Source organism: Hyperolius riggenbachi, chromosome 3 (assembly GCF_040937935.1).
Source record: "Hyperolius riggenbachi isolate aHypRig1 chromosome 3, aHypRig1.pri, whole genome shotgun sequence".
NCBI classification, from domain to species: Eukaryota; Metazoa; Chordata; class Amphibia; order Anura; family Hyperoliidae; genus Hyperolius; species Hyperolius riggenbachi.
In genome coordinates, this window is record NC_090648.1 from 385,555,400 (window position 1) to 385,572,175 (window position 16,776).

The 16,776-nt window shown below is 43.6% G+C and overlaps 1 protein-coding gene across 4 annotated transcripts in view; it reads right to left on the minus strand.

Moving 5' to 3' along the window:
* PTPRO (protein tyrosine phosphatase receptor type O) overlaps positions 1–16,776 on the minus strand; it is a 203,120-nt gene that overhangs the window by 62,969 nt on the left and 123,375 nt on the right. For all 4 annotated transcript variants that reach the window (XM_068277393.1, XM_068277392.1, XM_068277391.1 and 1 more), the window contains exon 15: positions 4,664–4,784. In XM_068277393.1, the coding sequence (XP_068133494.1) occupies positions 4,664–4,784 (121 nt within the window). The remainder of the gene's footprint in view (positions 1–4,663; positions 4,785–16,776) is intronic.

Sequence of the window (16,776 nt, forward strand, 5' to 3'; positions counted from 1 at the left end):
CTCCCTGGTGGTGCCTAACCCTAAATCTCCCCTGGTGGTGCCTAACCCTAACCTTGACATTAAATCCATTCACCGTTTTGCTGTTAAATAACGTCTGCAGTTTGTCTTATGTAGGGCGCTATTGATAAATAATGTTACTGTGCGCAATAACCTCTGCTGTTTGGCATATGAACAAATAACATTACTGTGTGCCGTTTTTCTTCTTTTTTCCCTGTGCGCCATTATTATGCAGTGCTAACGATAAATAGCGATAAGCGTATCTTTTTAATGCAGCGCCATTTTTAAGCATAGGCGCTGTGTGCCATTATTCACTGATCTGACAGTGGATATAGATATATATATATATATATATATATATATATATTTGTTTGTTTTTTATAACTATCTACAGATTGGATTTCCCTGTGCTAAAACGTTCCTGTATGCAGCAAGTACAGTGAGTCAAGGTAGCCATAAGACATTTATCCAGATGAAAATGCTCACAATTTTTTTTTTACTCCAACCCCAGAAAAAGAAAAGAAATAATCAATGTTAATAAAATACAGTTAGTGGGAATTTCATTAACTGCATTAACTGCAGTCATTATCTCAGTTAGGGTTTGATTTGATTGACTCATTATTGATCATTAAAGATTGTAATTGAGATGCTTATAATTCTGGCTTGCAAATGTAATGCATATTGTATGCAGATTGGAACTGGAGCAATCAAACTAATTAGAAAATGCAGATCACTGGGAAGTTGCTTTCCTTCCAGTAAGCCATTGTCCTAGAGCAGGGGTGTCAAACTCAATTGTATAAGGGCCAAAAATCTAAAACAAAGTCTAAGCTGCAGACGAAGTTGTTTACTAAGATTTAACATTTATTGACCTATTTCAAACTGACAATGTTTTAACCAGAAACATGAACAGAGCACGGCATTATTTCTCCTTATTAAACTAAATAAAAATATATGTTACGTTACGGCCAGAACCCGAAGTTTGGCCACTTCTAGTTCTGGCCAGCCACTTCGGGTTCTGGCTGGCCAATGTGCAAAGTGGCCGCTGCGCTGCGGCCAATGTGAGAAATGGATTGATTCCTGTGACATTAAGGTATCTTCTGGCCGCAGCGCAGCGGCCAAACGTATAACAACTTAGTTAATTTAATGCAATTAAGGCGGCGGCAATGTAACAATTCAAGCCGCCGGCTTTTTCTCTGCCTCTCTCCTCCCCCCGCCTCTCTCGCTCAGTCGCTCTCCTATGGGCAGCCGGCGGGGACATGCGTGTCCCCTCCGGAGTCGTTCGTCGCGGCAGGGGAATCCTGCCGTTCCTGCAGAGCGGGTGCTGGCAGAAGCAACGTCTGCAGCCTTCCCGCTCTGCTTCCCTGGTGCGACGAATTCGACTCTCCGGGACACGCATGTCCCCGCCGGCTGCCCATAAGAGAAGGAGGAGAGACGCGGGGGGGGGGGGGGAGGAGAAGGGGAGAGAGGCAGACCAAAAGCCGGCGGCTTGAATTGTTACATTGCCGCCGACTTAATTGCATTAAATTAACTAAGTTGTTATACGTTTGGCCGCAGCGCTGCGGCCAGAAGATACCTTAATGTCGCAGGAATCAATCCATTTCTCACATTGGCCGCACCGCAGCGGCCACTTCGCACATTGGCCGACCAGAACCCGAAGTGGCCGGCCAGAACTAGAAGTGGCCAAACTTCGGGTTCTGGCCGTAACATATATACCTGCAGAGCTCTCAACTGGCCCTCTCTTAGCACCCAGTCCCTCTTTCCCTTTGTCTTCCTCATCTGTCCCTTTTTCAGGACCGTTGTAAAGATCTATATAAATATATGTATTTTTTCGACTGAAAAATGTATTTAATTAACTCTAAACTTTATTCTTGTCTTTTAAATTGTTATATGTCTTTTTTTAATCAAATTTTAATATGAAGGAAACATAGTAATGATAAAAAGGACCAGTGTTCTTTGAATGATAAAACTACATCTTTGCTTCTGAATTCTTTACGGTTTGCCTGACTAGGGTGCAGTGGTCGTGTGACTAGGGATGTGCCAGGGGTGTGTCTTACAGGTGTCCCTTTTCCTTATCTCAAAATGTTGGGAGGTATGAACCTGCTCACATACTTTAAGCATGCAATGCTTTAAAAAAGCATCATCTGAAATATACCTCAAAAGGTCATATTGCCATATTGTCACTTCCCAGATCATGAAATCAAAGTTCGAGGTAGGAAATTTAGTTTATGGGAAATGTATGCTTTAAATTAGCATAGATCTTGTTTGAGACAACTGAGCACATTTGAAGCTCTTGTGGATCACATAAAAAGGCTAGGAGAGCCAGATAAGGCCCACGGCCTTGAGTTTGACTGTATAAGCTGTCTGATGTTCAGGTACAGAATGGCTTTTGGTAAATTACCAACTTTTCCTGCAAGCAGAAATTTTGTAGTTATTGCAGGTAAAAGTCTAAAATACTAACTTCAATATTTTACCAACCTATATTTTGTTACTGAACATGTCTTAGTGAATTGAAACCATAGGGTCTCCATGCTGGTTATTTTGTGCTCATGCATTTAATTATATAGTTATTTGGGTTGAAAAAATACATACGTCCATCAAGTTTAACCAGAATGAGATCCTGTAGCTGGCCAGCATTTTACTCATATTTCCCCAGGTTATAAGATCAACAGGGCTCCGTCTCTAATGCAAACTGCTCTCGTGGTACTGCTGGTCCATACAGCAAAACAAGTTCTTAGGATTTTTTTAGTAGGCATACACATTCCTTCCTACATTGGGTCCACAAATAACCACCAGCGTGTTGCTGTATGCTCACCAGTACATCTCCCGCCAAGGTGTTAAGACTCCACTGGGTGTACAGTAACATTATTTATAGGATGACAGTATCCGATCTTTACTGTACCCTCATCTGTAATTTAACAACATTAAGACGGTACTAAACCATCTTCTATCATGTGTAACCTCAGGACTGTACTATAACTTTGTCAATCAATGGAAAAACTGTATAAGGACTATACTGAATAATTACTGACTGTGCTGTACCAACAATTAGCAGATGACAACATCCAGTCTTTACTGTACCATAATCGACCAGGTATTGTCATCAGGAGTGTAAGTCACCACTCAGCACAATGTATTAGCAGAGATCAGGACTGTTATGAAACATCTTCTACCAGGGATTAAGATCATGGATGTGGTGGACTATCATGTATTGGGGAAGACATCAGGATTGCACAGAACTATCATCTGTTGAGTGATAATACCAAGATTGTACTAAACAATCATGTATCGTGGGAAGGCATCAAAATTGAACTGAACCTTCATGTTTCAGAGGGCAACATCAGGGCAGTACTGTTCCATCATTTATCAGATTATAACATCAGGTTTGTACTGTACCATTTTCTATCCAGGGAGAACATCTGGACTCTACTGTATAATGTACTATCTTATATTAGGTAAAACACAATTAAAAGACAACCGAGGGCCAAATATAGTGTAGTATATTAACCACTTACTGGCAAGCCGCCAAATTAAAATGTCCTGCTGGAGCAAAGCGGTTCATTTTGGAGCCTGGCGGCGAGTTCCGAAGCTGGGTGCCGTCATAGCAGCAATGCTATGCTGCACGACCTGCTTACCAGTAATTCTGAGCTCTGGTGGTTGCCAGACCCCGAATTACATGCGACAACTCGGAGGGAAAATAGTATTCAATGCCGCCTGGGAGTTTAGTGACAGCAGGGAGAGCCGAAATTCGGCCGAACTGCCGAACTGCCAGGCGCTGGAATAACATGCCCCGACAGTGTGTGTGTCCCCCCCTCCGCTTGAGTCTCTTAACTGCTCAGGAACATTTTTAATGTGTTGCCCGCTCCAGCCGCCGTGCATGCATTCCCCCCCCCGCTTGTACTCATTGGGAAACAGATATCCGTAATCGCAATGCCTGGAGTGAATGGACATGAGCCCCCAAACCCCCCCACACACACACACACGCACGCAAAACACTTGGAAAAAAGTTTTTTAAAAATACATAAATAGTTGCCTTAGATACTCAGCTTTTTCTTAATATCTCTTTTATGCGGGTATATTACTGTAATTTTACTTTTACTAGGACTTGTATTTATGGACCGGGCGCAGAAAAAACAACCAAACAAAAAACGCCAGAAAACTTACACCTATATTTCCAAATAATGTATTGTTGCCATACATTGTGATAGGAACATAATTTAAACAGTGTAATAACCGGGACAAATGGGCAAATCAAATAAGTAGGTTTTAATTAGCATGGTAGCATGTTTTATTTTAAAACTATGATGGCTGAAATCTGAGAAATAATGATTTTTTCTCATTTTTTTTTCATATTATTCCCATTAAAATGCATTTAGAATAAAATAATTCTTAGCAAAATGTACTACCCAAAGAAAGCCCACTCACACTTGTTGGCACCTCTGTTACATTCTTTGTACAGCTTATATCAGGGATCAAGATAAGGGATGAGCTGAACCATCAGTTATCAGGGAACAGCATTAGGACTGTACTGATTTATCATCTATCTTGAGTGTTCAACTTTCAAAGTAATGATTTGAATATGACATATGACAGAATTTATTTTACTTTTGACCATAGACACCACCCATTTATCATTTATTATCAGACCACTGTATAAGTTCATATTTACCGGGACATCTGTAGATGTTTCCGTCGCAGGACAATAAGAGTTAGCAGCAGGAGTCCGATGAGAAGAATGCTTAACACAGCCAACAGTGAAATCACCAGCACATTTGGGTTCATCTCAATAACTAGAAGCCAAAAAGAAGATACATCTTACCAGAAATCTGTATATATTAAAAACCTGCCTTTCTAATATGTAAATTGAACCTACATCCAGTTGCAGAATTTAACTAGCAGTAACCAATATTATACTAAATAGGAGATGCAGAGTTTGCGACCACACCTGAGCCCTTGAGCTATAGCCCCCCCTTCAACTGCAGTATTAGCTTTTTATTGGTCCTGTGCTGATATTTATTACTTCTATAGATGCTTTGAATAGTGGTAATTATTAACAAATTGTTCCCCATCCCCTTCTTGCACCTCTAATATTATTTTTCACTACTTTGCTACTGTCATAACTTCTGCTGCCTGTGCTAATAGCGTGGGTTTTATTTTTACAGTGGAGATCTGCTTTAAGTAGTATTAGGTATCCAGGTGTGCCTTTCATGTATTATATAAACAGAGGTGCCCCTAAATATTATTAGATAGCCAGAAGTAACCCCCAGTTTACCCCAGTGTTAGTGTAATGATCCGCTCAGCTGTCTGCACAGGCAGACAGCTGTTTGACCATTCCTTACGTCTGAAGGCTGCAGGTCTCTGGAAGTTCTGTCTTGTCTTTGCGATTGCACTGTCGCCAGTGGTTGGCGATGGTGAAACGTTTGGTCCTGAACCTGGATCGCACTTGCCCTAGTGTTAGTGGCAGTGGATCTCTCTAGTCTTTGTCTTGGAGTTTTACTGTAGCGGCAGTTGCTACTGGTTACTCCTTCTGTCGCACTCGCTCTGGCGGAAAGAGCAGTGGATCCTGCTAGGCCTATTCCTGTACCTGGATCACACTTGCTCTGGTGGAAAAGAGCAGTGGATCCTGTTAGCTCTGTTTCTGTACTTGGATCACACTTGCTCTGGTGGAAAAGAGCAGTGGGTCCTGCTAGCTCTGTTTCTGTACTTGGATCACACTTGCTCTGGTGTAAAAGAGCAGTGGATCCCGCTAGCCCTGTTTCTCTACTTGGTTCACACTTGCTCTGGTGGAAAAGAGCAGTGGATCCAGCTAGCTCTGTTTCTGTACTTGGTTCACACTCGCTCTGGTGGAAGAGCGGTGGATCTTATCTGACCTATTCCTGTTGTTCGTTCGTCTGTCTGTCTGGAGCAAACGCTTGCGGTTGCCTGAGGTAAGGCAGCCGTTTAGCAAGCGTTTCTGTTATTTGTTCACGTGTGGTCATTCGTTAGTCAGGGTGGCGTGCTTGTCTCTGTTGCGCTTATCGTGCGGAGACCGCGCCGTAAACGCGCTTGTCGCTGTTGCGCCTAACGCGCGCTGACCGCGTTTAGGTATTGCGTTTGTTATTTTCTTTGTCATTCTCATTGTATGATTTGCTGTGCCTTTCGCTCTGCTCCTGTGTTTAACCTTTACTCTGTCTTGTGTCACTGTTGGCAATCGCAACTCTTGCGATTGCGTTCACACTTTGGTTTTCGCTGTTGTGTGTCGACCGTCGCCGGGCGGTGTCTAGATTGGTAGACATACATCAATTCTGTCTCTGTGCTCTCTCCCTCGAGAGAAACTATCCTGCTCCGTATTGCCCCATTACGTACAATCCTTATCTGACATCTGTGGCTGTGCAGAGGATCTGTTCCTCTGCACTCCACAGCTCCATCTGCCGGTTGGAATTCCTCTCTACGGGTGCATCCGCACCTTAGCTGGGTTCTCTTATCCAAACGTTTGTGGAGGATTTCCTTGGTGTCGGCGCACAGGTTGTGCGCCGACCACGGAGATAATTCCACAATCGTTACAATTAGGTATTCAGAGATGCCCTCAAGTATTAGGTCATCAGATGTGCCCCCAGTAATATGTAGGCAGAGGCATTTCCCCAGTGTTAGGTAGCCAGACTTGCCCCCAGTATTAGGTACCAGAGATGTCCCCCAGCATTGGCTAGCCAAAGATGGCCCTGTATTGGGTATTCAGAGGTATCCCCCATCACAGTATTCAGTAGCAAAAGGGCCTACCCAGTATTACAGCAGGTAGCCAGAGATTCCACCAAGTATTAGATAGCCAGATTTTCCCCTCAGAATGGTGTACAGAGTGAAATCTGCAGGGAGGTAATTCAGAGGTAACTCCAGCAACACATTCTTCCTTCACTCTCCACAGCATTCAATCTCTGTGGCTCCAGCAGTGTTTCTCATCACATAACCTGCTGGAATGTGCCTGCGGACCACGTGATGGAAGATTCTGCTGGAACCATGGCGAGAAGGAGAAGGAAGGAAGATCATGTAGCTATAGGGTTGTCAGGTGAGTTACCTCTCCACAGGATAAAGGGGAAAGAGGCACCCAGAGAAGATAAAATGAAAAAAGTAAGGTGGCTTACTTCAATGAAGACAAATTCATGTATTAACAGAATTTTATTGCACTGGCAACGCATTTTGTTGGGGCATACCCACTTCCTCAGGGAAAATAACAGTGCCTAGTAGTACTTGTAGCCACAAATAAGGCACCTCTCCACAGACTCCACTCTATTCATTACTCTGCAGTTCAGCTGTCTTGTTCGCCGCACAATCACACAAGGCCCGCCACACAATCACACAAGACTACCTCAGTTGTTCTATCGGTAGTCTGGCCCTAGACAGGCCCTCCTAGCTCCTGAGGCCCTAACATGTGAAGGCTTTTGTTATTCCATTATGTGCGCCAGCTCTCTTTGTCTGCCCTTCTTTCCACTCAGCTTTCTCTTTTGCTTTCTTTTTTTCAAATTCTTTATTTAGATCCAAAGGCAGTCTAACAGTTATCAAAACAGTAGTCCTGTACACACTTGGACTTTTGCAATCAATTAGCATATGAGAATGTGAACCACAGGATATTTGTACATACATCAACCGCATGTGCTTACTCATAGAATTAGGTATAGCTTATTGTGTTAGGTGAACAGCGGAGGCAGCCGTAAGCCAAGACCCTCAACAGCTTGTAGGGCACATCCCCGGCCCATGCGTGTCATAGGCAGACCATCTCCCCTGTTCACCTCTCTGACCACCTAAGATCTTTACCAATTTTATCAATAAACTAATAAACATGTATTTAACTGAAACAACCCGGTTTTCTCACCTAGGACGGCAGATGCTTTCCCTAGCTAGACAGGAAACCCTCCGCCCTATATAAAACCAGTCCAATTACATGACAACACACTACTTCTTAGCTGTAGACGTAATGCCAAACAGTTCAGGGTAGATACCATCAAGCCCCAGGCCCCAGTCTGCCCACAGTAAGTGCTATTTTGCTCTGCTACTCATCTCCCAGTATTGTACCCAATTCCTCAGAGTCACGTATACCCGACCAATACCTCCAAGTCTTCCAGAACTTCTCAGGGTCATTGTTAGAGATATGTGCCATATTTTCCATCAGATATATCCGGTCTATTTCTGCTACCACTTCTTTAATACTAGGAGGGGCTGGGCTTCTCCAACGCCTGACCATCACACACTTTGCTGCATTAAGGATATGTCTTACTACTGACTTTTTGTATTTTTTATACGACCAGGAGTTTATGTGCAGGATGTAAAAACCTAAGGTAAAGGGGATGTCCCCATCAATGACCAGTTTCACTAGGCTTTCTACCTTTTTCCAGAAGGTGTTTAATTTGGTACATGACCACAAGATATGTGATAACGTCCCTCTTTCTGTGGAGCATCTCCAGCAATCTGGGCTAATTGAGGGGAAAATCCTATGGAGTTTACAGGGTGTTAGATACCATCTGGTCAGGATTTTGTAGTTGACCTCCTGGATATTGGTGGCCCTGGAAGACTTATGGGTGAAGGAACAGATCTTGGTTCTTTGTGCTGGACTAAGAGGCATTCCCATCTCCACCTCCCATTTGTCAAAGAATGACATAACTGGGGTGGTCTGCTCAATTAATAGCGAGTAAATAGTTGAGAGGGTTTTCTGTACAGGCTCGCCCTCGGAGCAGAGTTCCTCAAAAATGGAGGGTTTTCTCACCCCCGAGGGCGAGATTCTAAGGCTACGTAGGTAGTATCTAATTTGGAATAGGGTCCACCAGTTAAGATTCAAGGCTGGGTATTGGAGTTGTAGGTCCTCCAACGTCAACCAGTTATTCTGGACACAGAATTTTCCTAGGGTCAGCTTCTCCTGAGGTCTATGAGGTCTGTCATCTCTACTGCAGGCCAGGTGTAACTCTGGGTTGTGGGAGAGCGGGAGCAAGGGCGAGGGTAGAGGCGACATTTCTGGTAGGTGCCTGACTCTGCTGAGGCATTTAAACGTGTATATACTCAGGGGGGAAAATTGTAGCTCCCTTGTGTCATGCCCCTTTGTCCACAGAAAATCTAGCGGGGAATACATTGTTAGTCCTGTTTCTAAGACGGTCCATTGCTTAGTGCCTCTGTGTCTAGCCCAGTCCACTGCTCTAGTTAGAACAGCCGCATAGTGATATAGTCTGACGTTGGGTACTGCCAGGCCACCTGTTTGCTTGGTGCTATACAAGATCTCTCTCTTAATTCTAGGTGGTTTACCTTTCCAGACATATCTGTTGAAAAGAGTTTGGAAACGTGTCAGGAAGCTTGAAGGTATTGGTATTGGCAGAGTCTGGAATAAATATAGGAGACGTGGCATAACATTCATTTTTAAGACAGCAATACGCCCTAGCCATGATAAGTAAGGTAGGTTCCATCTCTCAAGGTCACCCGTTATGGTATTTAGCATGTGTGGAAAATTTAGTGCAAAGGTTTCGCAGGGAGAGTGTGTAATATTGGTACCCAAGTAGCGTATATATTGCTTATTCCATTTAAAGGGGAACTTCTGTTCTAGTCTCCGTCTAGCCAATTCAGAGATCCCCACATTGTAGGCCTCACATTTGTCCAGGTTTATCTTAAATGCTGACAGTTTTCCGAAGGTATTGAATTCTTCTAGTAGCCTAGTGAGAGATAAGTCTGGTTCTGTAAGGAAGAACAACAAATCGTCTGCGTATGCAGCTACTTTATTGCTAGATTCTCCCACCTCGATCCCTTTGATGTCTCTGCAGGCCCTAATGTGATTAAGGAACGGCTCCAATGTCAATGCAAATATCAATGGTGACAGGGGGCACCCTTGGCGTGTACCATTTCTAATAGGTAGTGGTTTTGAAAGTTCTCCATTAGCTTTGATTCTCGCTGTAGGATTTGAGTACAGGACACTAATTGCGGATAACATACGGGGGCCCATCCCAGTGTTTTTAAGTATTGCCATAATCCAGCTCCAGCTCACCCGGTCGAAGGCCTTTTCGGCGTCAGTGGAAAGTAGCATACAGGGCGTATTCCGAGACCGGGCAAGCTGCAGCAGAATCTGGGCTCTGATAGTATTGTCTCTTGCCTCTCTATGAGGTATGAATCCCACTTGATCCCAATGCACTAAAAGACCCATATGTTGGGCCAATCTGTTTGCCAAAGCTTTGGCAAATATTTTTATGTCTATATTTAGCAAAGATATTGGCCTGTAACTGCTACAACTAGATGGGTCCTTATCGGGTTTTGGGATCACGGTTATATGTGACTCCAGCATCTGTGTCGAAAAATTTGTGTTGGTCCTGTTATCTGCAACAGAGTTAAATAATCTGCACAGGTAAGGGGTCAGGGTTCCTTTAAATTTTTTGTAATAGTCAACCGAGAAGCCGTCTGGCCCCGGTGCTTTTCCAGTTTTTAAGCTTGCAATTACATCATTAATTTCCATTTCAGTGAATGGAGCCTCTAGTTCTTCAGCTATGGTTGCGTCTAAGTGGGGGAGTCTAGCTGCTGCGAGATAGTTTTCAATGGCTTCCTGTCTCCCTTGTACGTCTCCAGCGTCCTCTTTAAGTGATAAATTGTATAGGGTGGTATAGAATTTTTGGAAGCTATTGGCAATGGAGCCGCTCCTAACGTGCTTTACTCCCTTCTCATCAATTATCTGGGGTATGTATGTCCTCTGTTGCTGTTGCTTAAGGGCCTTTGCCAGCAGCTTCCCCGATTTATTACCCCGGGTGTAGTACATGTTCTGACATCTGTAGGCCGCCTGTTTGGCGTACTCCTGTAGGAAGGTATTCAACTTCCTTCTTTTTTCCTGCAAGAGTGTCAAATCTACCTGTCTTGGGCTCCGCTTATGTTTTTGTTCCAATACATGGATCTCCTCTAGTAGTGTCTGGATGGCCCGGTTTCTTTCCTTCTTGCGCTTTGCCCCCAATTGAATAAAAAACCCCCTCAGTACACATTTATGCGCATCCCACAATGATGTGGGGTGTATATTTCCATTGTCATTAATTGCAAAGTAAGCTTCCAGTTCTTTTAGAACACTTAAACTTGCTATTTCATCTTGGAGAATAGATGCATTTAGCCTCCATGTGAACGGTAGCTCTCTTTTAAGCCTGCAGTTAAGAGTGACACATACCGGGGCATGGTCAGAGTAGGAGATCACTCCAATGTCCGCCAAAGTATGTTCTGTCAGCAGATTATGGGATATTAGAATATAGTCTATTCTGCTGTAGGTTTGGTGGACACTGGAGTAATAGGTGAAATCTTTTGTGTCTGGGTGAGACAACCTCCACACATCAACCAATTGTCTTTCATGTAGCATGCGTTTAATCTTGTTTATTTTTGCAAAGGACAGGGATGCCTTACCCTGTGAATTATCAATTTTAGGGTTCAAAGTTGTGTTGAGGTCTCCCCCCAAGATAATGCTACCTTCTGCGAAGGAATCCAGGGCCTCCAGAAATTTAGCCAGGAAAGAGACCTGGTCCATATTGGGAGCATAAACGGAGCACAAGGTATATTTGAGATCATTTATGAGACACTTTACTAGGACAAATCTTCCATCAACGTCAGATTTCACATCAAGCATAACAAATGGTAAGTTTTTGTGGATTAGAATAGCGACCCCTTTTGTCTTTGAAATCGGGGAAACTCCCAGGAAGGAGTTTGGGTAGTTTTGGTCCCGAAAGGCGGGGTGGTTACCTGTCTTAAAATGTGTTTCTTGGACAAACACAATGTGTGCATTTTGTTTCGTCATGTCTTTTAGGAGAATTCTCCTTTTTTCTGGGGTGTTAAGGCCCCTGGCGTTGATGGAAATACACTTCACTCCTGCCATATATGCAGTCTGTTGTCTCCAGCTACAGTGTGTGTCATGTAGATACTATCAGGAAATCCGGGTTGTAAATGTATAACCAAACATATGTCCTTCAACATGAAGGAAAAACTAATAGCAGCTATTGCCCACTTTTGGGTTAAGACTACACGAGTCTTCCTATGTGGGTTCTGATCAACCATTGACAGCGTGGAGAATGGGACTCCCCCAACCCACACCGCCCAGTGCATTTTATCTGAATAATAAACAACCATATATTATAGATAGTAGAACCGATCCAGGGTACACATAACTGACCAGGTGTCTGCGGCCCATTACATCCTTACCTGTACGTCCTTCCCACCTCCCCCCTTTTGCCTCTGATGGTGACCCCTACCCCCATTCCTTCATGCAAAGACGTGGCAGTGATGGCCCTGTCAAGTGGGAGAGAAAACGGCCCAAGGTGTGTACATTCTCATTTTGGTCTCGCCTCTGTTACTTTGCAACAGCCACATAGATACTTCCAGATTGATTTTATGGGTTGCACTAATCCTGAGGTGGACCGCCGCCTTATAGCAGCAGCCCAGTCCCAGGTCCCCTTCCCCTCCTTCAGTGCCCACTAGTTTGCCTACTCCCACTAATAGATGTAGTATGCCACCATTACAGTTATGAACAGTAATCCCATTTATCAAAAGCGTACATATGTCCAGTGAACAAGTTGCCGAGCTCCCGTAACCCCTTTTCATAAAAGGCATATCTGGTAGCACCTATATCCAGTGAACAAGGTGGTATACGGGGGCCCCAGGCCCTGTGCTGTTAGCAATGCACGTACAGACGTGCGCCGTCTTCTGAGTGCTAAGTGGTAAAATTGTTCCGGTAAGGCACTCTCCATGCTAAGGATAAGCAGCGGGGGGGCTCAATCACATAACTGGCTAGACCATTCTCCAATGAATGTATTCAGAGGTATGGTCACTGCGTAGATAATCATATGGGGATTTCACATAGCGGCCAAATGGGCTGTGCCCACTCCATAGGAGGGAGAAGGTCTGAACAGTCTACATAGTAGGAATAAAATAAAATAGGGCTACAGTACCTGGTCCGTTGTAGTGTATTAAAGATAAGATAGCTTAAGGTGAGTCATCATTACCACCGTTACGCGGGTTCGACCTCTTGCGCCTATTTCTTTGCGGCAGGCCTAGGACCATTTGATCGGGGTTCCATTCCGGGAGCTCCACCGGTTGCAACTGTAGGGTCTCAAACAGCTCTGGGAGGTCTGAAGGGCTGCGGAGGATATGAGCCTTGTCGTCTTCCATGATTACCAGGTGAAACGGGAAGCCCCACCGGTATTTCCAGCCTTTGTCCACTATCAGCTTCAGTAGTGGTTGTAGGGCTCTCCTCTGAGCTAAGGTTCCTGGAGCCAGGTCCTGGAAGAGCTGCACTTTGTGGCCTTCGTGGTCGATGCTATCCTTCTGCCTCGCTGCTTGCATGATGGCGTCTTTCAGGCTATAGTGATGCAGTTTGCAAATTATGTCACGTGGTGGATCCCCCTCCGCCGGTTTAGGCCTCAGGGCTCTATGCGCCCGGTCAAATTTAATGACCTCTTCTGCTGAACGGTTCAGAACACCGTTGAAAATCGCCGTTAATGCTGGATCTATTTGTGCTGCGTCATAGGTCTCCGGCAACCCTCTCACCCTTATGTTGCAGCGGCGGCTACGGTTCTGCAGGTCTTCCAGGCCCGAGCGTAGTAAGGCATTGGTCGTGGCTTGCTGTTCTTTCTCCTTTTTTAGTTTTTTCACGTCCGCCTTTAGGTCGTCCAAATCGCTCTCCAGGCGTGCTATTCTGGAGTCATGTAGTTCGACCTCATCCTGTACCACCTGTAGCTCTGCCCGGGAGGCCGCCGTGATACGGTCCGCCAAGTCAGCGAGATCATCTTTAGTAGGTAAGGTGTGGAGGAAATCACGGATTTCGTTTAGGGACTTCACCGTGGCAGCCTCGGTGTCTGCCATCTTCGCTGCTTTGCTAGCGGATGGGGAGGCGTCGGCCATTTTGACTGGAGTCTGCGTCGCTTCGTTTCTCTTGGGAGATTTAGCGGCCTGTTGTTGTGTCTCTTGTGTCTTCCGCGGGGTGGGTTTTACTCCTGTTTTGTTCTTGGATTTCCCTGGCATGTTGCAGGAGTTCTACCTATATCAATTCTGGTCGTTTTAGCTAGTATTGGGCGGTTGGATCAGGAGCTCCAAGGAAACGTGTCTTCACGGCTGCATGGCTAGCTCCGCCCCCTCTTTTGCTTTCTATGAAACCTTTCCCTTTTTTCCAGTTTTGTTTTTTTTCCAGTCTTGTTTTTGTAAGGTTGCTTCTCTGTCAATCAAAATGGTCACTGTCAAATACTCTTACACTATCTAAGGCCAGTTCTGGATAAAACCAGTCTACCAGTATATTTTTTGCAATTAAGAGGACCAACAGGATTAGCCATAAAAAAGCTGCGTGTATAGGTCTAGAGTGATTCCATTCTTTGGCTAACTAAGGTGATAGAAAAAAAGTTATCTTTAAAAACACTGTATTTTTGATAAAATAAATGTATTAAAAAATGAATTATTTTACAACAATGAAATTCAATACAGCTGTATCATCAGCTCAATTTGTAACTGAACTCTCTAGCCAATGCACATTTCCTAAATTTAAAATATTTAAAAAAAATTCAAAATGCAAAACACATATGAATGCACAAACAATGTGATGCCAGTGAAATACATCAGATGTGCAATGATCACGATTTTGGTAAAACGCACTTGAAATCTAACTGTGAAATCTAAGTGTATGCTGACTTTTAGTCTAAAAGGATGTAAAAGTAAGTATGTTTTTCAAATGTGAGTTGTAACAATCACCGTTTGGAATAGTATGGCAGACTCATAGAGTTAATTGCTACCAAACATTCACAGGGTTGGCAAATGCCAGTCTGTTAACGCAGATATTCTCACCAGCTTTTGGTAGCAGTTTTACTCCATAATATTATTCTTTGAAGTACTCCTAGCACATTTACCCATTTTGAAACCACACATGGATAAATCTATGTTGCCTGGCATTGATTTAGCTTCATCAGCTCTTCACGCTTCCACCACAATTGTGTGCATGCACCACTGTTAACTCATTTTTCATTATACAGCTGAGTTCTATGTAAGGAACTGGCTTCTGATCTAAGTGATCACTATGAGCCAATCACAGTAAGCACATGGTGATAATTGTAAAAAGTGCACCAGTTCCTAAGGGGGGTATCATGTTGGTACGAAGTAAGTCAAGTATCAGGGCATTACCACTTTATTTTGCAACTGTGGCTCCTGAGGAAGAAAACTCTGTGTTACAAAACACTTATTAATCTTTGTGAATCTTGTTTACATGGGCATATACTGGGTTTCCTGTGGTGGCCACTGGCCAATCATTTGTCAATTTTTACTACACTCTAAAACCTCCACGAATACCAAAGCTGTCCTTTTTAAAGAGAACCCGAGGTGTGTTTAAAGAATGTTATCTGCATACAGAGGCTGGATCTGCCTATACAGCCCAGCCTCTGTTGCTATCCCAAACCCCACTAAGGTCCCCCTGCACTCTGCAATCCCTCATAAATCACAGCCGTGCTGTGAGGCTGTGTTTACATCTGTAGTGTCAGTCTCGGCTGCTCCCCCGCCTCCTGCATAGCTCCGGTCCCTGCCCCCGTCCCTTCCCTCCAATCAGCAGGGAGGGAAGGGATGCAGGCAGGGACTGGAGTTCTGCAGGAGGCGGGGAGAGCAGCAGACTCACACTATAGAGATAAACACAGCCAGCTCTGACAAGCTGTTTGTCAGCAGCGTGGCTGTGATTTATGAGGGATTGCAGAGTGCAGGGGGACCTTAGGGGGGTTTGGGATAGCAACAGAGGCTGGGCTGTATAGGCAGATCCAGCCTCTGTATGCAGATAATATTCTTCAAACCCACCTCGGGTTCTCTTTAAATACTTGTATTTGCTGACATGCATGTATTCTTCTGTCCTATCACTTTATATATCCATTAAAGATCTTTGATGTATTGTTTTTAAACTGTAATTGATGGTAACCTTTGAACACACTCATATATGGGTTTTTAATTGATGTGAATACAATTTTTATATTTTATCTAACATGTTCAGAGACATTTGGATTACTCCATTGATTTTCCATTAAAGTCTTATTGCAGGCTTCCTTTCCCTTACTATTCACACTACAGGATAATGGGATACATATATACTTGGTTCTTTTTTTCTGTGCACCCAAAAAGATGTACTTTATTTCTCTACCTACCATTAGTAATACCTGCAGATCATTGATATCTGCCTCTTATTGGTTTAACTGCACACCCTTGGCATTTGTCATGCATAAAAATGTAGATTTTCAGGCAATGCTTCCTTGTGGCACGTGGTGAAGAGGATTGTGGCACTTTATTACAGTGCCAATGGCATACAACCTACATTCATATATTTTTATGATATGCCAAATGTTTGAACATGCTCAAAATATGTTGTGGAAACACTGACCTTTTGCTGCAGCACGCAAAGAGATGCACCGTGTATTCTGGCATTCTAGCAACTCCTCCAATCAGTTTTCAGAGAATTATGGTTGCAATGGCGAAAGTACTTACATTTTTTTTATCATTATTTTACCCTACAGAATTTCAGATTATATATTTAAACAAGTTATTTTACTGTGTTAGTAAAAAGTAAATGTTGGTCATGTGGTGACACAGATGACCATGTTTTTGACATCAGATAGATCAGAAACGGACCAGATTTCATCACCAGTAAGGGACTAGCATCAATAAGTATCAATTCCTGTAACAATTTGCACTTTTCAAACTTCTTTCAAGTTTCTTTGGATGAGAATACCCTGCACTGGATCATCTGCATTTTCTGAATAGTGACTTGAGACTTTAAAATTCAGAGCAGATGTAATATTCATTTATTAA